The 23,947-nt window shown below is 31.1% G+C and overlaps 1 protein-coding gene across 1 annotated transcript in view; it reads left to right on the plus strand.

The window, feature by feature from the left end:
• LOC115890261 (hillarin) overlaps positions 1-23,947 on the plus strand; it is a 96,384-nt gene that overhangs the window by 17,116 nt on the left and 55,321 nt on the right. The window contains exons 2-3 of the mRNA XM_030910445.1: positions 2,322-2,746; positions 13,968-14,197. Of these exons, the coding sequence (XP_030766305.1) occupies positions 2,383-2,746; positions 13,968-14,197 (594 nt within the window). The 5' untranslated portion in view covers positions 2,322-2,382. The remainder of the gene's footprint in view (positions 1-2,321; positions 2,747-13,967; positions 14,198-23,947) is intronic.

Consider the following 23,947-nt stretch of genomic DNA (forward strand, 5'->3'; position numbering starts at 1 on the left):
CTACAAACAATGTATTTTACTGAGGATTGGACCAGCTGAGCTGAATGAATCAGGAAGTCTTAAAGTTTCTCAAAATCGTAGTCTATTCAAGATCAAATTACTGTTATCGATAATGGAAATAAAGCAGTAGAATCCTGTAAAACTGAGCCATTTTGTAGTAAAAATTTAGATGTCCGACCCAATATTGATCTTTTTGAAAATTTTGATCAAGAAAATTTCAATTTTTTTAAAAAACCGAAGGCAAAAGAGCTTTTTTCGTCCGAGCGAAACACTCCCTTCTCCCTTACTTATATACTAATAAATAAAATATGTTTCTTCGTTATGATCATTTTGTTTTTGTGGATTTGGGCCGGTTGCCTGTTATTCCCGGGCCGGTTTCCACTTCCCCATCCACCCCTGGTCACTGGATGTTTTAAATTATGTATTTTAGAAATCACTACCTATAGAAGTAGTTCACCTATACAATTATATTTTATTTGTCGTACCTAGTTAAATCGACAACAATTTTAAGCATTAATGAATTCAAGCATAAAAAGATGGCTATACAGGTAGAGTAATTTATTGCCACATGTTTACGATATTTGTAATTGAAAATATCTCCTCGGTGTCAATGAATAGTTCATTGGGATTAGATATTTTAACACTTTCACTCTGTTTAGTTTTGAAGAGTCATTTTCTTTAAGAGAGTTTTTTCAAAATAAGGTTTCAGGTATTTAAATTATACGGTAACTACATTAGAAATCGTCTTCTACAAAAACAATTCTAAATATCCGCGCACACAATAAAGCTTAATAACGGTTTAATTCATTGTTTTTAGGTACTGCTTAGTAGCTTCAATTCAAATTCAAGTTAATTTAAAATTATTAGGGTTTATTGTTCCTGTCTTTTGATCTCTGCTCATGTTACCCTATACCTATCCTAGTATTGAGACCAGATTAAGACAAATCTATCGACACCTTACATGTTAAAAACCATCGAGCAATCAGTGCCGAAGAAATTTACATACATTTATAGAATCGAAAAGCAGCAAGATAAATATAATTTAGACTATTCCAAATTTGCATCAGTATTCGATATTTGTAACATGAAGACCCTACACCCGTTATTCGTAAAAAAATGTACAGGGTTGCTTTTATCAAAACTTTTATGTATGGAAACTGTCGATTATTAGGTAAATATAGGAGGTACCGCAAAAAGTTAAATATAAAAGTTATAGGATTTATAAATATCTATTAGCGGGAAATAAATTTAAGTATACAGGGTCGGTCATAAAGCCGTGGCACATCAAAGTTACATTTTTTTTAAATGGCAGTTTTTACCGCACATCAATATCTGTTACCGTTTCGGAGTTACGGGGTGTTTTTCAAAAATGTGCATTTTTAATAAATCGCTGTATGTTTTTTGCTATGGAAAATTTTGTATTTCTGTGAAAACATCTCTAAAGCACCTTTTTACGTAGAATTTAATGGTTTAAGTATATTTTTTTTTAAATTAATAATTTAAGAGTTATCAACAGAAAAATTGATTTTTTATTTGGGACACCCTCTATATTTTTAATTAACTGAAAACAATTTAAAATTACCTTTCCAAAAATATAACACACTTGATATTTTGTTATAATCCCCTTCGAAATACAGAATTTTTAAAAGTTTGTCACTTTTAACTAGTAGGCTTTGGACCTCTTATTGATGATATGCCCGTAATGGAACTCGAAAACATATTTTTCCAGCAAGACGACGCACCACCTTAGAACGCTGTTATCAGCAAATTTTTGCAGTCAATTTCAAGAATAATTGAATAGCTAGCCAAGATCCCAGCCGCTGGCCGTCGAGGCCGCCTGACTTAGTGCCCATGGATCTAATCCTATGGATATATTTGCGGAAAAATAAAGGTGCCTTATTCTTCCGTATAATCTAGACAAGAATTAGAAATACTTAGCAGTTATGAGAGGGTATCTTTCATCCCCACTGAGGTAATGAATTTCGCGAAAAATGTTCAAAAATGGCCCCGTCTGTCCATAACAGAGGGCGGTCGATATGTCGAACACCTGTAGCAGCGATTTGTTAAAAATGCATATTTTTGAAAAACACCCCGTAACTCCGAAACGGTAACAGATATCGATATGTGGTTTTCACCATCATGTTTTTGACAAAAATTGAGCTCCAGACACCGATATTAGTTTTTGTCTATCTCCTATAGAAAAGGGTGTTTCCATATAAAAGCGTCGAATTTGACCCACCCTGTACATGAGAGTTTGCTGCACTAGTTTAACTAAATTAATTTGTACAGTTGATTTAATTTCTTTTTTTTTATTCTTTCAGAAACTTTACCTCAACCTACCTCGTCTGACCTACCATCTTTAACCATCCATCCACAACCACTATGATCCAAAGTAGCTACAAGGCCATGTACAGGCCGAACTTCTACGAGAGCACCTGTCTGCGTTGCAACGAAACAGTGTATCAAGTTGACAGAGTGGGCCCCCTAAAAGACTTCACCTTCTTCCATAGTGGATGTTTCAAATGCGCTGTATGCGGCACCAAGCTCACCCTAAAGACTTATTATAATAACCAGCACAGGCAGGAAGACAAAGAAGTGTACTGTAGTGGACACGTACCTAAAATTGGACCTGGACATTTAGATGGGTCTTCGGTGGTTATTCGGAGTGCTTTGAATGTGCCCAAGTCGACGAATTTTGTGAACGAGCAGATCAGAGGACCAGGAAGAAGCAGTTTTGAAAGCGATGGTAAGGTCGCAAAACATAATCAACCTACAAAAATCTTTATTTCCTTTATGTTTCAATATTTGTTTATTTATTGAAGCTGAAAAATCCCCTTTATATCTTATAATAGGCGGAAATGACGATCGATGACATTTTCCATATAATTTTACATATAAAATGACAGCGATTTTCATTTCATAGATCGCTGACGCCGTTTTTTTTTCGATCATATTGTATCTTTGGATAAAAAGATTAAGGAAGAAGCATATCAAAAAACTTAAGTCGAGCACGATGGGGATCTAAAATGGCCGACTTAAGTTCTGGTTTATCAGTGCCGTTCTAATTTTGTTCAAAGCGTGTAGAAATATAATGTAGGGTAGACTAAATAAAACTCAATAATTTGTTGTCTTATTTTAAGTTGCCAATAAATGTTGGTAGGTATTAAAATTGTTATAAAAATATATAATTCTAATGAAAATAGATAAGTAGTAAATAAAAGCAAAAATGCAAGAAAAAATATATAACTAGATAATTTTAAGTGCATTTCATAAATGATCGGTTTACTACACGTATGTATATTATACAGGGTGTTTCAAAAAACATGTGCCATCTCTTGTGGGGAGATTCCTCACGTAAAATAAGATTTATTTTTCATATCAACATAGATCCGATTCTGCTTTGTATCATAGCTAGGTGTTAGTCTTAATATTTTTTGGATTTATTATAATTTTCTTCCAAGTACTTTCAGCGATTCGAATGAATTTTTAAGGGTAAAAGTTACTATAAATGCGACATATTTTTACGCTAAAAAAGTGTCAACATATGCACCAGGGACGTGCATATGGGTTATCTATGCAATATTTTTCTAAAAAAGCATGTACGCCACTGACTTTTTTTTCTCTTGTTGGCGAAATAGTGTAAGCCGTTTGACCGATTAAAAGTTGTCTCTTGATATTTTGTCTATTTCGGCTTCCCTAATGAGATAAACGCAATTTTATTAATTTACCTTGATCCAAATCTAAAAGCAACCTTTAAAAAAAATTATTATCATTAACTTGCAAAAGTTTTTAATATAGATATAGAAATTCATTGATATCTGATCAAAAAATATGAGAAAAAGTTCCTATAAACATGAGTATGGAAATGCATTTTTTTAGAGTTACAGGATGTTAAAACTTTTTAAAATTAGGTTTTTTGTAATTATCTTAAATAACATTATTTTTTACTTGAAATTGCTGTGTTGGACTAATAGTAATAATAACTAACAGTAATAATATTTAATAATAATATATTAGGTAAAATATGTAATTTATTAATTTTATTTTAATTTTAATTTTATTAATTGTGATAATAAAATTGCGTTTATCTCATCGAGGAGGCCGAATTGGGCAAAATATCAAGAGATAACTTTTAATTGGCATCAAACGGCCTGCATAATTTTGATATCAAAAGAAAAAAAGTGAGTGGTACACATGTTTTTTTTTTAAATATCCCAGTGATAACCCATATGCACGTCCCTGATGTATTTATTGACACTTTTTAAGCATTAAAATATGTAACACTTATAGTAACTTTTACCCTCAAAATTCCATTCAAGTCACTAAGAGTACTTGGAAAAAAATTCTAATAAATCGAAAGATTATTGAGATTTTAACACCCTGTAGCTATGAAACAAAGCAGAATCGGACCTATATTGATATGAAATATAAGTCTTATTTTTACGTGAGGACAATCCCCACGAGAGATGGCACATGTTTTTTGAAACCCCTGTATATTATATAGTCACTTACCAATGAAAAATTATTTCATTATTTTTTTTGATTTTTTACCGAAATCTGCGGTACGTTAGACAACCAACTATTTTACAGTATTTTTCGATAAATCGCAATAGACTTCTGACTTAGAATTCTGACACAAAAAAATCCTTCTAGATTTACTACCTCTAATCCTCTAAACAACTACCAGTTGTAGAATAAATAATATAAAATATGCCCAGTAGAGACAAAGCAAGACAAACAAATCCACATTTTAAATCAAATTCAAATGAGTGAAATGAAACGTCAAACAGAACTGTCAAGGATTCCTACCCTAGGGCCGCACGTCCGTCCACCATGCATGAATACTTGGATAGAATTATTATAGCAGTAGCATAACTGTGTATTCAATATTACCTTACTTTTATTTGAAAAATGCTGTACATGCAATTGTCTATACTTCTTTATTAAGTCTTAAAAATTGTAAATTGCATTACAAGGACTCAAAGGTTGCCATTGTCTGGATAATAGAATAAAAGGTCTTCATTTAATCCGATTAGAATCAGTGCAGTACGCGGAATGATAAATATAGGCGGCTAATCTTAAGGAAACCTAAACAGCATTGTTTAAGCTGTTGTTTATGGCTTATTTCGCATACAAAGAGGATATAAATATTGTTAGGTGATGTTTACTATACCAAAATAAGTATAAACATTGCTGTATTGTGGTTGGAAAGATATAGCAAACTCGATTATTAGCTAGTTTATTAATAATATCTTTAGACTTAACAAATCATGTAACATAATAGAGATTTAAAATATTTATATTAAAAAAAATAGTGAATCAAATCAAAATCCTTGACAGTTATATAATACAGGGTGTCCCAATATTCCGTGGACATAGAACTAATACGTATTTTTTGGAATCAAAATAAGTTCATTGGACACAATTTACAAAAGTGCTTTGTTTGTCCTCTAGAGGGCATTAAACTTTAAAAACTAATTTTTTCAGTTACTTTAAGAATCGTTATTCTGATTTGAATAAGATGTTGGGTGCATAGCTGTAAACTCACAGAAAACTTAAGTCTTTTTTGATTTAAATCTGTTTAATAACTTGGCTACGTTAAATTGATTCTAGTCCTTACAAAAATGACTTGAAATAAAATGATTTAAGTCAAAGACTTACGACTTAAATCATTTGAACTTTATGTTGAATTTGATTTAAGACTTAAATAATTTTGGTTTTAGAAATGACTTAAGTTTTTTAAAACTGACTTGTTGCTGCTCTGGTTGGGTGTCTATATTTTGATAAGTGCTTTAACATTTGACTCCCAAAAATCAAGAAAAAATACGGAAAAGGTAAAAACCATAAAATAATTAACTAGAAAGAAGTGTATCTGTGTTAAATCGTCGAAACACGATACGCCACCGAAAGCCTTCGTTGTCGTCTGGAGAACTAATTTTCAATTGACAGGTTGACACGATGGCTTCATCTTTATTTCCGTTTCCGGTTATTCAATGGCGGGCACCTCTTTTAGTTTAAATGTATTTTGTACTCTTTCTTATCATAAATAAAACAAAATAAAAATTTATTCAAACATATTTATTTGAAATATGAGACAACCTGACTAAATAAATATAAAAAATAAAGAATTGAATGATTTTTATATCAATTACTTAATTATGTGCAGTTTTAACGTAAATTAGTAAGGTATAAGCATGACTTACAGCATAGAATAATATAGTTACCACACAGTTGTGGTAACTATATTATTCTATGCTTACAGTAATTGTAAATAAATACACGTATTCGCAGCTTTCAGAAACAGAAAACGGAGGCAGGAACATAAAAACGGGAGCCTTATACCAAACCAAACCAAACCTGAAAACAGAAAAATATAAATATACTATTTAAAAAAAGCTCCATTATTCCCAAAGAAACCTGTTTATAAATCCAAAAGAAGCAAAAAGAGACTTTTAATCGGATAAAAATCAGATTGTATCAGACAAATTTATTGTGTATTATTAACAATAAATCGCACATACTGGAGATAACTAATACTGGCTATAGTTTAAAATGATCTTACCTTTCTGTAAATTGTTTCCATTTTCAAAAAAATCGCCGATCATGAACATATAACAAAATTTTCTTCCTAATTTTCTTGCATTTAAAAAATATAGAAATAGTGTTTATTTACTACCTATTTTTAATATACATGGGACATACCTAGTACTGCAGAAACGTCTTTTTCTCCAGGATTTTTCATGTAATATATATTTTATATGCTTTATTACCTTTATATTTATAAATTTCAGCCGAAATATCAAATTGAATTTACAAAACAAAACTAAACGGAGAAAATGAAAATGGCGTCGAAATTTGTTCTAGAACAAATCTGTCATTTCTAAACTGTGAAGTTAGACAACAGTTAGACAGAAACATTGCTGTCCTTGTCTAGGCGGCCATACTTGTCGTCAGGAGATGACAGGAATGACACTAATGACTGTTTCCAATTTTCCTATTTCACTGTCACCCCCCTGGTAAAAACTACTCCCACCCCTATATACACCTATACCGGGTGTTGCATCGTCGAGCGGGACATAAATTTTAATGGGGTCAATTATTGGCTTCACTAATTATTTTAGAGAATAATTCTATTTAGGTTTATTGAAGAGCACTAAAACCCACATTCAAAAGAATAACATTAGATATTTTTGATAAGCTCGTTTACAAGTTATCGCCGATTTCTTTTTAAATATTTCTCCTTTCTTATGACCCTGTATTTACTTATGAGCACCAGTCAAGATAAAAGATAACTGTCAAATGAAATTGTCATTTCAGAAATTAACCTATTTAGTGCTTTATTATTATTGAAAACTCATTCCTACATCGGAAATCTTATAGATGTATTTATAAATACAAATTAATATGAATTAAAGTAAAATAAAGTAATCAATTACAAGGTTAATTATAGTATTATTACAATATTCAATAACTTATTAATTTAGGTACTATTAAATGACCTACCTATATTACAACCTAACCTATTTGTATACCTATATTACAACTGGTAGAATAAACATTGTCAATAAACCTATATTACAATAGACATTGTAATATAGGTAAACAATTGTATACCTATATTACAACCTAACCTAACCTAACTTAACCACCCCTATATAAATTTTAGTATTTATTATTATAATATTTTCCAACTTTACCGACGACAGATTTGCTTTTCCTAAAATGGACCCTTTAGTATTTACTACATTTTTTGTCTCTTGTAAAAAAAACGCAACATTACATAGTTTTTGAGAAATTTTTTTTTGAAGAATTTTTTTTTTCCTAAAGGCAGATCTACAAAATATACAAGGAGTTCCGATATTCCATGGACATAGAACAACTATGTATTTTTTGAATCAAAATAAGTTAATTGCACATTTACCTTTATACAAAAATGCCTCGTTTGTCCGTTAGAGGGCATCAATTAAAAATAAACCCGAACGTTAATTAATTTAAAATTTATTAATTTTTTAAGCTCTTTATGAAGCTTATTGTCAAATATAATTATTTGTGATACTAACATAAAATTCCATATTTTCGCGAACTAGAGTATTAGAGCATAATAGATTTTATGCGCCTCTATAGCTTCATATGTGTAAAAAAAACATTTTTTGGAAGTCAGCTTTAGAAAAATATTTTTTTTCCTCAAAAAGTATGCGCGATGGCGTTTTTCACAAGAGACAAAAATGTAGTAAATACTAGAAAGACCATTTTACGAAAAAAAAATCGTTCGTCGGTTGAGTTGGAAAATATTTATACTAAAATTTATGTATGGGTGGGGGTAGTTTTCACCCTTCCCGCTCTATTTCTTGATTTATATGAAAGTCAAATGTTAAAGCACTTAGACCCCCAAATCTCATTCAAATCGGAATAACGTTTAAAATATCTGAAAAAATGTATATTTTTTTAGTTTGATGCCCTCTAACGGACAAACGAAGCACTTTTCTATATAGAGGTAAATTGTGTCCAATGAACTTATTTTGATTCCAAAAATACGTAGTAGTTCTATGTCCACGGAATATTGGGACACCCTGTATAGGTATCTGATTTTGATTTCAAAGTTTATTTTATTTTACAATTTAATGATCTGCTGATGACCCTAACATGGTCGCGAAACGCGCGTCCAGTGCAAAAGTAAAGTGATTTGTTGTATTGTGGTGAATTAGTGTTTTATTTTGCTGTTGTAATACCAAATGTTCCAACCCCCAACTATAATATTATGAGGTTCATGAAATGATGGATAGATTAAACAAAAAACAAATTAACAACTGGCCAATTATATAGAAATATTGATTATATTGATTTTAATAAAGAAATGCAGTCTATTGTACGTAGCTCTCATTACGCTACATTTAATTTAATAATTGGAAAGCGCTCAAGAAAGTCGGAACATTTTAAATCGGAATGTAATTTGTACTTTTATGCAACCGAGGTCGGTTTTCTCCGACAGTAGTTGCGTATATATTTTCTTTACACATCACTTGTCGATCGCTATTTAAATGTTTACGATCATAATCCTCGGTAATTTCCGATTATGATTGTTAATTCCGCGCCGCATTTCACTTGAATTGTAATAGTTTGCGGATTTCTCCGGTAATTCAGCGTAACATTCATATTTATAGTGTTTTTGTTGTCAAGTTTACCCATTTGTCTTACCAAAAATACTGCTGATGTTTACGAATAACTTACACTTTCCCAACAGTGTTTATATCCAACACTTTTATAACAAATTGTTGTATTGGAAATCGTAGAATAGAATATAATACCATATGATCGAAAAAAAACGGCGCTAAAGACTACGGCTGTAGAATGACAATCGATGCTAATTTTGGCGAGGTCAATTTCTAAACGTCATTTACTACAAATTGACATAAAACTTGTCAAAAATTAGTAATAATTGCAGAGGGATTAAAAAAGGATAAAGGCGTTTCCAGACACACAAATCTACACTCACCGGCACGAAAAATGGGCACCTTAAAATTTTCATATATTTTAAAATTTTATACATAAATTTGTGAGGGGAGGACTTGAGGTGAGTGTCTAGTGGACCATTTTGATGATTTTTTAAGTAATTTGTAGCTAAATTATTTGACTTTTTAGTATATCTTTCTAAATGAAAAATAAAAGTTTCCATATCTATCAATTATACGAGGGAAAAGAAAATGTTGATATTTTGGTGTAGTAACTTTGGAGCACCCTGTGGAGTACGTTAACAAGGAAGGTAAAATTTATTTTATCATCTAGATGTATCTTTTCTCGATAGTTTGTTTTTTGATTCATCTCAATAGCTGTATTTCTTTTGGAAATATTCGCTTTTGAAGACGACACTGACATTTTTTCGTATTTTTTACACGATACAAAGAAAACAAGGTATTGATATTGCGCGGGTTAGTCACTACATCACCACTGATAAACGCACCATTGGTCGACAAGCTCCGCGCCTATTTCAAATTGTCAAACTGATGATACATAATAAATGTGAAAATTGCTTTTAAAATGTCAAGCTCAATGATTTCCAAATTTGCGTATTTTTATTTTGCACAATTTGACGTCACATGTATCGTTGGTTGCCTACAACTCACTAAAAAAGACATCCCAAATTGATTTTATATTAAAAAAACAAAAGATTCACAACCAAAAAAGGCAAAAAAGGCTAACCAAAGCAACCAAAACTCCTTCGTGCAACTTTGTGTCGATAGACCGTTAATTTTTATTCGTAAGAGCCTCGGCTACCATCAAATTTTAGCCACTAAACGTCAAACTGTCGATGTCGTGCAAAATAAAATTATGCCAATGATTTAACCAATGGCTAATATATATGTATTCTTTAGTCGTTGGATTTGACAGAACTTTTGATGTTATGTCCTAATTCTTCCCTATTTTAGGTCTTTTTTTATTAGTGGCAATTGAACAATATGGATATTTTTTTTGTATGGCGTATAACGTCACAGGTGATTTGCGCAAACTGAACGAAATTGGAGTCGCTAGCGATCATACCTTGTTTTCTTTGTATCATGCTAGGCAATACACCTATAAAATAGTGTTTATGATTTATGTAATGTCACATGTCACTGTCTTTGAAAAATCATATTGTTATTGTCTGTTGTGCAGTGATTCTAGCATATTATGATTTTTTTCCAGTCCAAAGTCCAAAAGTTGATCTCTACCATGATCACTTAAAGAAACAATGGTCGATACTTCAGAACTTAAAACTGTCTCTACTAGAGTAAACGCCAATAAACAATAATAATATGACTCAATGACAGTGACATTACAAAAACAGTAAACACTATTTTATAAGTGTGCTGATGAGGACCCAAAATCAATGCTAAAATTGCTGTAGATCGTTAGTCTTATTTAAAAGCGAATATCTCCCATAAAAATAGATATTGAGATGAATAAAAAAACAAACTATCGAGAAAAGATATACCTACATGATAAAATTTTTAAATACCTTGCATTGCTAACATATTCCACAGGGTGTTTCAAACTTTCACCAAAATATCAACATTTTGTTTTCCATTTGATTGACAGAAGGAAACTTTATTTTTAATTTAGGAAGAGACACTAAAATGCCAAATAATTTAACTACAAATTGCTTAAAAAATCATCAAAATCGGCCTACGAGAACAAAATATATTACACTTTAAAATACATCAAAATTTTAAGGTGCCAAATTTTAATTTTCGTGCCGATGCCGGTGAGTGTATTTCCAAAAAATATATTTCCTCGAGTTTTAAACTAAACCATTAAAGATCAGCTGGGAATAAGCGCCATTAAAATAAAGAAGAATACGGGCCAAGTAAATTAGATCTAGAGAATGACCTCGTCAAAATTATTATCGATTGTCATTCAATTTTCTGTTTCTACAGAGTTAGATGCTTGTATCAATTAATAGTTTTTATGTGTAACTCAGTTACACATAAAAACAAAAATAGTTGGCCTACCTCAAAATTTGTAGTTTTTGAGTAAATTGATTAATTTTAATGATGCATATATCCAACCCTAGCTTTTGTATACTGTAACACGATTATACTTATGTAGAAGAATGTAGAATGTAGAAAGAGCCCCCCTTTCACTCATAACCGCGCATAATCACCGCGACCTTAAAGATCTGTTGTGTCCTCCTTTCTTGAGTTATAACTCATCATACACTCTATAAATCATCATGCATGGGGATCTTCCTGTTCTAGGGGAGACAGGGTATTTCCCATCCTCCTCTGACAACAGCTGTTCATCCTCCGGGTATCCGGGTATACATCCTTCCACGGTTTGGGTTTGTTTAGCCCTCCGTGCCTTTCACAGTCTAAGAGCTTGTCTCCGCCTTAGGCACTTCCACCTTGTGATGGAGGCTGGAGTATCAGTCTCCATTTTCTCCACCTCTTCAACTTGGTCTCTCCTTAGACCTGACACCGGTGTTGTCCCGGATCTATAATACAGAATATATATGTAAAACTAAACATATGTAAAACATTAATTTAAATTTTAAAACCACTTACACATACATACACATTTCAAATTTTATAGAGAAACAATTTAATTGCGGTATTTAGTTATGTATAATTATATAAACTGTGATATTAATCAAACCAAAACCGTTATAATAAATTTATTTTTTCAGTAATTAAAAAACTACTTGGAGAAACAGCATTATTATCTAGAATGTCAATTAATATCTCGTAGAAATATTTTAACTTCAAAGGTAAACAAGGTGAATATAGTAATTATAATATTTTTTACGACCTACTTGTAGAGTGTAGGTACGTATACCTTGGAGAGTGATATATAGTATGAATAGAATTTCAGTATACATACATTGTAATAAATACCTGAATATTGTCGCTGTGAAATTTAACGATATCCGATACCGTAATATGCATAATATTTGTTTTTCTTACGAGCTAAAACGCATAGATTTCTATTAGCCAATAACTGTTAGAAAATTATAATTTCTCATGGCATGGCCACTCAGAGAAATAAGTAAATCTAGAATGTTTCTAAAATACTTTTTGCTATTCCATTTCAAAAGAACAATATTTAAACAAAAATAACGAGAACGTTCTCTTTTAATGCGTAGGAATACAAATCGATTGTTATTTTTAATTATTACTATTATTTTAGGGTAATTGAAAATGTATATATGATTGTAATTTGTATAAAATTTAAAAAATATGGTGTTTCATATTTTCTATTAAAATTCATCAAATTCTTATTTACAATAAATTATACAGGGTGTTTCAAAAAACATGTGCCAACTCTCGTGGGGAGATTCCTCATGTAAAAATAAGATTTATTTTTCATATCAACATAGGTCCGATTCTGCTTTGTTTCGTAGCTACAGGGTTTTAATATTTTTTCGATTAATTACAATTTCCTTCCAAGTACTTTTACTTTTAGTGATTGGAATGAAATTTTGAGGGTAAGAGTTACTATAAATGATACATATTTTAATGCTAAAAAATTGTCGATAAATTTATCAGAGACGTGCATATGGGTTATCACTGGAATATTTAAAAAAAATATGTGCGCCCCTGACTTTTTTCTTTAGATATCAAAATTGTGTAGGCCGTTTATCAAGAGACAAATTTTAATCGGCATTAAACTGCTTACACTATTTCGCTAACAAGAGAAAAAAAAGTCAGTGGCATACATGCTTTTTTTAGAAAAATATTCCAGTGATAACCCATATGCACGTCCCTGGTAAATATGTCGACACTTTTTAAGCTTTAAAATATGTCGCATTTATAGTAACTTTTACCCTCAAAATTTCATTCAAACGCAAAAAGTACGTGGAAGAAAATTATAATAAATTGAAAAAATATTAAGACTTTAACACCCTGTAGCTACGAAACAAAGCAGAATTGGACCTATGTTGATATTAAAAATCAATCTTATTTTTATGTGAGGAATCTCCCCAAGAGAGATGGCACATATTTTTTGAAACACCCTGTATATTATTTTATTTTTATTTTTTATACCCTAGAATGTAAATATATCGTGAAATCCTCGTCATAGTTTTTAATAATATAAAAGAGAAACTTAACACATACATACGTTGTTAATTACAAAATGAAAAGGTTTTTATTATACAGCAACAGCTTATCTGCAATCTACAAAATCACATTTAACTTACAGTAATTACCTATTTTCTAATTTACAAAATATCTTAGTCAATAAAATGAAGAGGCATTAAATATGGTGCCGTTTAAAACATAAAATATTTTATTATTGTAATAAAATGTTAGAAAACTTTATTATTTTTCTAGATGTGTATTATTTTATTTATAGCCACGCAGCAACAACAATTAATATTATCTTTTAAATAATATTTTTTTGTATTTATTAATTATACTTTTCTTTTCTTTACTATTTCTATTTTGTTATCTGTTTATTATTTCTTCTTTTCTTTAATACTTGTTTCGCTTTAGGTATACATGTTCGGACCCACGTCAACGGTAATTCCCACCAGGCCTATTCGCCACCTTACGGCGATCGACCGCACTACAGTCCTACGTCATATCCTGACGGGGGATCCCCCGCAGGATACCAATATGGCAGGTTTGACGCGAGCGCCCTGCATATAGCGCACGCGCTCAAGCAAACGGAGCTACAGAAAAGCTACAAGATAAACAGGGAGAAACCTATAGACGTATACTTGGTAAGTCGATTAAGTGATTTCAATGATATCCATATATTGACATGATGTACAAGGTGACTCAGTATTTCGAAATTGAAAGATTAATGGAATAATGGACGGCTATTATTCCCAAAGAGACTGATTTATCAAATAGGTACTTTAAATGAAAAAAGACTCAAACTCTAAGTCTTATATATATATATGTAGATATTAAAAATCAGTATTTCGAACAAGCATTCAAAAATACCGTAATGTCATAATCTATACAGAGTAGTAGTATTTTTAGATTGAGTTTCTCACACTTTTAAAAGGGAAATGACACGATATCATAAATATATTAAATATAATATCTACAAATAAAAATATACAGATGTGCCTTAATTTCTGAGTTATTATATTATAAATTATTGACATAGAAACAAATAAATATTATAAATATGTCAATAGATATAAACAATATAATATTATAAATCTTTAAAACAAAGTGTGACAAAAAATCTGTATGATTTAAGCCGGGACACCATTAGGCCACACGCACGGCTATACCGAAATTTTTTAAAGGTACATAATTATAATTTTAAAAGATTCTCATAAAACCTTACTAGTTGATTAATAGCTATTAATGATACAAGTTCGATACGAACATCATAATGAACATAACTAACGTTACACGCGTTTAGGCTTTTTTTAGGTTATATGCTTAGTTACACAAGTTTCATTAAAAAGTTCGTATCGAACGTGTATCATTCAAAATTTAATCTACGACGCGACACGAGGGACGATCCAAAGAGATTTGATTTAATTTAAAATATCAGAGCCTCATAAAAATTAAAATTCAAAATTATCAGGTGTCCATATTAGTCGACGCCGTGTTAACCGTGCTTGTTGATTGTTTCCATTTTGACTTTGACAACTCAATTATTGATGTTCAATTTTGTGTTAAATGTTCAGTTTTAGCAAAAAGCAAAAAATAATATTAATATGGGTGATTCTGATTCTGAAAGTGTCCCTTCGGATAATGATGGTATTGCGCAAAACGTTGTCGATTCCCTACTTCCCGAAAAATCAAGACAAACGTACGAGCAAGCCTATGTAAAACTTGAAGATTGGTGTAAAGGGAAAGGAATCAAAAATAGTAGTAACGAAAAAGTTCTCCTGGCATATTTTGAACATCTTTCAAAACATAGGAAGGCTTCATCGCTTGGTATATTATTTCATGCTAGGTTCAGTTATATCAATGGAGAACAATACAGATATTAGTAAGTACGTCCATTTAATTGCATTTCTAAAAAGAAAATCGGAAGTATTTCGGTCAAAAAATCAAGAATTTTAAGAAAAGAAGACATAACTCGTTTTTTTGTTGGAGGCCGATGATAAAACTTATTTCCTGACAAAAGTTTCATTGATAAAGGACAATGCATTCATGTCATTATTCCATTTACGAAAACAAAGATATCGCGAGATTTTTTTATAACGAAAGGGAATATTGAAGGAATAAATATGGTGGAAATGGTTGGAAGATATATAGCTATGCGGCCAAGCAACACATACTCGATTTTTTGTGGGGTACAGAAATGGAAAATGCATTAAGCAACCCGTTGGCATTAATACTTTAGGGAAAATGCCGTATAAAATAGCATTGTTCCTAAGTCTTTCAAATCCACAACAATACACCATAGATAAATGTTTTATATTGGAAAGTGCCCATAAGGACAATGTAAACACTATTTGGCGCTATTCTTGCAACGGTCGCGACCCAAAACTTTTGAAAATTTCGGAGCGGTTCGGCTTTTTACGGAATTATATCGCCAAATATTGTTTATTCCTTGTTTATTCAAATTTATTATTATTTTCGTTTAATTTTATAAATAAAATACAGTGTGTTGCATACAAGAAACTTTATATTATATAAGGACGCATGTATGAAATACCTATGAAACATTGGAAACCGACGTTATGCCACGATCCACGATGGTTTTTGCAGTTCACAGTTCACAGCACAGCTTTTTAAGTTTTTAATGCCACTTTTTCACAATTATCACCGGTTGGTTGTGAAAAAAAAACTTGAATTAAACTCACAAGATAGCAATAATTACTTTGAAAATGGACGTTATAAACACTTTTCGGAATTTCTTTATTGAGAGCGGTTTAGATTTTGAAAGATTATTATGATTTTTGAAGATTCTGACTTTGACAAGAGAAAATTATTTCTGTTTTTGTTTGCCGTTGTTCTTAGCGACCGCTATAGCAGCGCCAGATCGCGTAGAACGGTCGCGACCCAAAATAATTTCGCGATCCAAAATTTTTACGGGCTTTCCAATCTAAACTTGTTGCATTTATCTATGCAATACACTGGACATTGTTTCCGTAGATCGTCTGCGTCGTTGCTTGCAGATTCAGGAGTGGATTTATTAACTGTTAAAAGACATGGTGGTTGGCGCTCTAACACAATGGCAGAGAGCTATATAGAAAATTCCAAAAAAAAAATAAGAAAAAAATGTCTTCAACAAGTTCAAGCACTCAGGAAATAAATTTACTTTCTAAAAATTCAACTCACCTGTCATCGTCTGGAATTAATTTAACCAATTGTACTGATATTATATAATTAATGTTTACAATAAATAAACGTATTTAGGTACCTTTTTTTGCTTGTTTCTTATTTTAAAATTTGCGTGTTATTATGAATTCATATAGTGCTATTATGAAAGCCATAATGATATCCAAATGATAATGTTAAATGTGTCATAATGAGACATTGCGTAGATTAAAAAATATAGCATTAATATTGCAAATTATATTTTATCCTCTCATAGTATATGCTTATTTCATTTTTTGATTATGTAGTGAGCACGTTGTTTACTCATTTGTTTCGTCGAATTGCTTGAATTTTTGCTTTTGATCAAATTGGTGTGAGAAACTGTGAAGCTATAAAATGTTGTTTCGGAAGAGTTAAATATCCGGGAAAGTTGAGTTATTGAATGGTATTGCACCCAATAACGCCCTAATTACGCTCTCTTTTACACGCTTACATTTTTTCGGCAATTTTATCAACATTTGAAACTGTCACAATACAACACACGACACCTAGTTCGGGTTCTTTTTCACTTATTTTTTACTACCCGAAACAGCGTTACAGCACACAAACCTCGTACCTGAGTGTTTTATAGTTTCAATAACTGCACTAGTAAAAAAACAAAGACTTAAATATTATGACAAAGCCACGATTTTCATATTATTTCAGTGCGATCAACATCAACAGTAACAGGACTGCGTGAAATATTTTATACCCGGCATTTCTCATTTCTGCCGTTTTAGCGCTGCGGTCGGAATTTTTAAAATGAACTGAAATGCACCAAGTCTATAGGAAGTTTTGTCTATTTACATTATTTGTCGAAGAAACTAAATATAATAAAAAGTACCAGTCTACACATATAAAACATAGGTACTATTTATCCTTCATCGTTGATCTTGAATAAGAATCTGCGTGAAAACACGATTTTATCACATTACAAATATCTGTGTTGTGTAAACGTCATCTTATTATCTAGACATTTAAATCAAAACCGTACCTATTCGAACAAACATTATAAAAAAATACATTCGTACATTTCAATAGATGCTTGTGTAGAAAGCAGACATTTGTGTGTATGTTTGAAGCAGACCGGGAATAAATAATTACACAACGTAGTTGCTCTGTCTATGTTTCCGAAATTAATACTTCCTGCTCCATAGAAGACCGCATCTAATAAATATCGTATTGCGCTCTACTATTAACCTGAATATAGCAACGGCCATAATTTTATATGAAAATTGCTGTGTTTTTCCGATATGCGTGAAGTGAGTCAGTCTAAACAGCAAACCAAAACAAATTATTAGCGAGTGTGTTTTGTAACGATATATTGTTTCTATATGAAATCTTAATATTATAGGATATTATTTAGATTTTAAATGTGCGTCGGGCATATTGTACAAAAATGATCATTTAATTTATCAATTGTTTGAAATATACTTAATACCGGATTCGTCTCAAAAGTGGCTTACCCACTTTTATTTTTTCAGTTAAAAAGCGAGATTTGGTATGTTAATATATGACATAAATTAGGACTGTATTCAATTGTTTTTGGTCACTTCCAGTTTCACCGGAAATGACTACAACTTTTGATTTTTAAATGGCAAATGGCACCCTCGGTATATTTCTACTTTATTTGATAGAAAATGACATACTGAAGAGAATGACATATCATATGTCAACTTTTGACATTTTCGCATATGATTTATTTGAAATTGTAACATGCGGTTCATAACGACAATTTGACTCGAAATATCAAGTGTGTGGTACCAAATTATTCATAAAAAATGCTGTTTTCAAATATGCTAATGAGCCACCCTTGTTTCATTTCAAAAAATTGAAATATGATTTAAAATACGATTTGGGTATCTTTTAACCGGCCAAAACAAGACACGAAAACCATCAGACGATCAAATCTATTTTTCCAAGGCTCCTTGATTAAAAGTTAGTGTTTTTAACACCGCCATGGCATTCTAGATTGAAATTTAAAAAAAAAAATTACAAAAAAAAGCGAAAATGTCAAAAGTTGATATGATATGTCATTCTATTCAGAGTGTCATTTTCTATCGAATAAAGTAGAAATATACCGAGGATCCCATTTAAAAATCAAAAGTTGTAGTCATTTCCGGTGAAACAGGAAGTGACCAAAAAGAATTGAATACGTCAATAAATCCTAATTTATGTCATATACAAACCAAATCTCGTTTATTATCTGAAAAAAATAAAAAGTTATAGGGGTAAGCCACTTTTGAGACAAACCATATATTTTTAAACAGATTTTGTTATATTATTTTCCTTTTAGATGTAGAATAAAAAACCTGTTTTTGTGTACCTCAAATTAGAAAAGTGTATAAAATCCTTAATTTGTTTACCCATAAAAAACGAGGAAAATATTTCGGAGTTGAAAAATAATAGTATAGTTTTATTATGCTGTTGTGATACCAATGTGTGTGTTTCAATCCCTATTATTTATTATGACTTACAAAGGTTTGAATCAACCATATTGTTAAAATTAAGATTGCCATTTCAAAAAATTGTCGGTGGCGTCTGTAACACGCTGTATAAAATTTTCTACTACGATATAAAATTCTAATCGATGTGTTCGAACATATTTCTGAAAACAAATCATGGACATATTCCAATTTAAGAAATTTCCAGAATATACCGGGTGGTGCATTGTGGTTGGAAACATAGGACATTGCATGCAAATTTTGAACTATCCAAATATTGGCTCCCCTGTCGATTTTACAGCGAACTTCTAAATAGGTTCTTTAAAGGTCTGTATATGCTGAATATACATGCCACATTTGAACAATTTTGAACATGCCGATTTTAACTGATTTAGAAAAAAACGGCATCTATTTTTAAATTGAAACTGAACAGGTAAGAATACAAAACCAGTGAAGTGCTAACATAACTTAATCTGTCAACCTATAACTATAATTGTGGTTCTATAATTTTTAAATGTAATTTGTTCTGCAGTCTACACTACTTCTTATAGTAGCTAATATGCATCTTGTGTTGCTTGGTTTTGCATCCTTACTTGTTCAGTTTCAATTTAAAAATAGATGCAGTTTTTCTAAAACCTTTCTTAATGTGTATTCCGTATACGCAGACCCTTAAAAAACCTATTTACGACTTTGCTGTAAAATCAACGGGGACTAATATTTGGATAGTTCAAAATTTGCATGGGATTTCCTCTGTCTCCAACCACCTGGTAAAGACTGCATCAAATAAATTTATTTTTTACTCGTATTAATCATTTTAAGTACAATTTGGCTCTGACGTCAAGAGGAGACCAATGTTTCATATAATATACACTCAGATGCAAAAAAAAACGCAACTGAGATATTTTTGGTCAAATTTAAAGTGTTATATTCTTGTTATTTTTAGCCCTATTTTTATGAATTTTTTAGCAGGCTGTGTATAATTACATCAACTTTAATTCGCAAACTCAGTTTTTTATAAACTTTAGTATTTGGCATATTATACAGTGTTATTGGAGTGGTTGTTTTTTTACCCTAACTTTAAAACATCCTGTGGAATAATTTCGTGTGTAAATTTTCTTAAAATATAATTTTACAGTCAGAATCATGTCTCCTGAGCATTTTGTTTTTTGGATCATGCCAATACATGCCTTGGTTAATGTTTAAGGGCGAAATGAACTCGCCATCAACAATTTGCAGTTTTTTCAATTATCATTTCTTTTTAAAGTAGTTTTTCAATATGACAAGGCGGCTTTGGAGATTATCTTAAACTATAAACCACTATAAATTGTTCATTATCAGGAGGGTTAGAGGTCGCAAAGCGCTACCAGCTTCATTAATTGAACTTCGCATAGTCCTTAAAGAAGAATAAGAAAACATATCGCAATATGATGTATGCAGCCTCAATGATAGTATGAACGGACTTATACAGGCAGTTATAACAGCCGAGGGAGGCAATACAATGTATTAGGTTATTTTTACAATTTTTTTCTGTTTGTATACTTCATTATTACAGATGTTTTCTTTAATATCGTTAGTTCTGTTATCGTTATTAATATTTATTAAAACCAGGACTGTGTCTTTAGTATTTAACGTTTATTTTTAATTTAGTATAGAGTATCCAATGCAGCGTAATATGACGTTATGACAATAATTACCAAAACCATCTCGTCATATTAAAAAATTACATCAAAAAGTAATGATAATTGAAAAAATTGCAAATTGATAAATAGTAATCAGTTCATTTCGCTCTTAAAAATTAACCAAGGCATGTATTGACATGATCCAAAAAACAAAATGCTCAGAAGTCATGGTCCTAACCGTAAAATTATATTTCAGGAAAACTCTCAAACACGAAATTATTGCACAGGGTGTTTTAAAGTTACTGTAAAAAAAACAACCCCTCGATTAACCCTGTATAATATACCAAATACTAAAGTTTATAAAAAACTTAGTTTACGAATTAAAGTTGAGATAATTATGTACAGCTTGTTAAAAAAACCGTGAAAATACGGTTAAAAATAACAGAAATATAACACTTTAAAATTGACCAAAAATTTCTCCGTTGCGATTTTTTGCATCTGAGTGTATATCGATGGTAATACGTTTCTTCATTCTTCATCTTAAGTCACGTAATATCAAACCTGTCTGAATACGTGATAAAGTTATATAAACTATAAAACAGTTTTATCACCATATTAACTGAAGAATGCGTTCTAGTTTAACGTACATCGATAGCAATCTACACATCGGTTTAATGATACGTTCGCTAAAGCCATGACTGCAAATATTTCTATACAGAGATCAATTCTATCAATTATTGATTGTTACACAGTTGAATACAAATCGTCACAAAATGTCAATTTCAGGTCTGGTTATTGTGCTATCGTATCGTATGTAGATGGTATTTTAAACAATCTAATTTGTATTTACTTCCTCTTATAGTGACCTTGATCTTGCTTCGATATTGCCAACGACCATCAAAAGAAATTCTAGTTTAAAATTAAATATTCTCGGAGTATAGTATTGAAATAGCTAGTTGCTTTTACATTTGTAGAATTTTAATGGACAGTGATACTTTGGGTACGTTCTTAATGCATAACATTCTCAGTTTGAAGATTTCTCTAATAAATTTAGACATAGAGATTTCAGAAATTAGAAAAGCAATTCGCAATTCTAGATATATCGGGTTTAGGCTTTCAAACATCTAGAGAATATTTGGATGTATATATAGTCCAAGACCCCAGAGCGATCTGACATAACTTATTTTCACAAGGATGAAACCTTAGACTTTCAGTAGAGCTCTCATGTGCTTTGAATACCGGCGTGTTTGGGGAGTTCGCCCTGTGACACCTTGGCAGATACAGGGTGAGAAAGGTAACTAAATTTAAGAGTTACTTAACTTAAATTTGTATGGCTGATTTTTGTGTGAATATTACTCTGAAGTAGCATTAAAAAATCAGACACTTTCCATGAATCTGTATTTTTATCAGACGATAGCAAATCAAAAAGTGGATCTTTGATAAAGATATACTTTATCAAAGCTCCACAAAAAATATTGAACTTTATTTTTACATATCCGATTTTTACATATGTTATTAAGATAGCTATTACAAAGTTATATTTAATCAATCACATACAGATTGTAATGACCAAACATCCTCTAAACACAAAAATTATTCAGCCGTGACTAGGAGCGCGGGAGAACTATGCACATGCGTTTCCGAGTAAAGTATTTAAATATTTTAAAATTACTTACTGCTTTCGATTATTTTTGCATCTGTAGTTAAATAAGATGAGCGTTTTTATTAAATTAATAATTATTAAAGTAAATTAATTTATTGCATATAAACTACTCAAAACAATTATCGCATATTTTCTAAAAAAATATTAATTTGAAAAACAAGACACCTTGAATTCTCTGACTTACGTTTATAAATAGTTTGGATACTGTAAAGGGAAAGTATTCGAAAATAAGTCTAGGGATGACATGCAATTTTTGGTCGACTAATTATTTAGTTGTAAAAGTGAAAACAATACATACTGGAGCCGATCAGCCAAATATTGTTTGATTGCATGTGAGCGCGGCTCCATAACAACTCTATTGGTTACAAATCTGCAACTAATAATAGTCGGCCGACTAAGAATTACCTGTCACCACCAGACTTATTTTCGAATATTTCCCTTTATAGTATCCAAACTATTTAAAAACGTAAGTCAGAGAATTCAAGGTATCTTGTTTCTCAAATTAATATTTTTTTAGAAAATATGCGATAATTGTTTTGAGTAGTTTATATGCAATAAATTAATTTACTTTAATAATATTAATTATTACTTTAATAAAAAGCTCATCTTATTTAAATAGAAATGCAAAGATAATCGAAAACAGTAAGTATTTTTAAAATATTTAAATACTTTACTCGGAAAAGCATGCAGATAGTTCTCCCGCGCTCATAGTCACGGCTGAATAATTTTTGTGTTTAGAGGATGTTTGGTCATATGGTCATTACAATTTGTCTGACTTATTAAATATAACTTTATAATAGCTGTCTATTTATGCATAATTCCCATTAATGCATAATTTTTTTTCTTTAACATATGTAAAAATCAGATATGCAAAAAGAAGTATAGTTCATTTATTTTTTGTGGAGCTTTAATAAAGTCTATCTTTATCAAAGATCCACTTTTTTATTTGCTATCGTCTGATAAAAGTTCAGGTCCATGGAAAGTGTCTGATACTTTTGATACTACTTCAGAGTAATATTCTACAATATTTATACAAAAATCAGCCATACAAATATAAGTTAAGTAACTCTTAATTTTAGTTACCTCTCTCACCCTGTATCTGCCAAGGTGTCACAGAACGAACTCCCCAAACACGCCGGTATTCAAAGCACATGAGCGCACTACTGAGAGCCTAAGGTTTCATCCTTGTGAAAATAAGTTATGTCAGATCGCTCTGGGATCTTACTCTGTCTTATGTCTTTCTTCTTGTTCTTATGTCCGGATTTTTAAATTGTCCGGGGCGGTCCGGCCCGGATTAGGAAAAGCGTCCGGGAAACCTGACCGCAAAAACAATTTAACTTAGTAAAATATTTTACAGTTACAGTTGAATTAATTTCTCAGTTGCTTTGTTGAATATTTTAGTTTCTATGCTACAGCTCTACTTAACCGACGCATGTACGAAAGTACCCATTTCTATAATTTGGCGCTCAA

The sequence above is a fragment of the Sitophilus oryzae genome, unplaced genomic scaffold (genome assembly GCF_002938485.1).
Source record: "Sitophilus oryzae breed Bouriz unplaced genomic scaffold, Soryzae_2.0 scaffold_860_pilon_pilon, whole genome shotgun sequence".
In the NCBI taxonomy this organism is placed as follows: Eukaryota; Metazoa; Arthropoda; class Insecta; order Coleoptera; family Curculionidae; genus Sitophilus; species Sitophilus oryzae.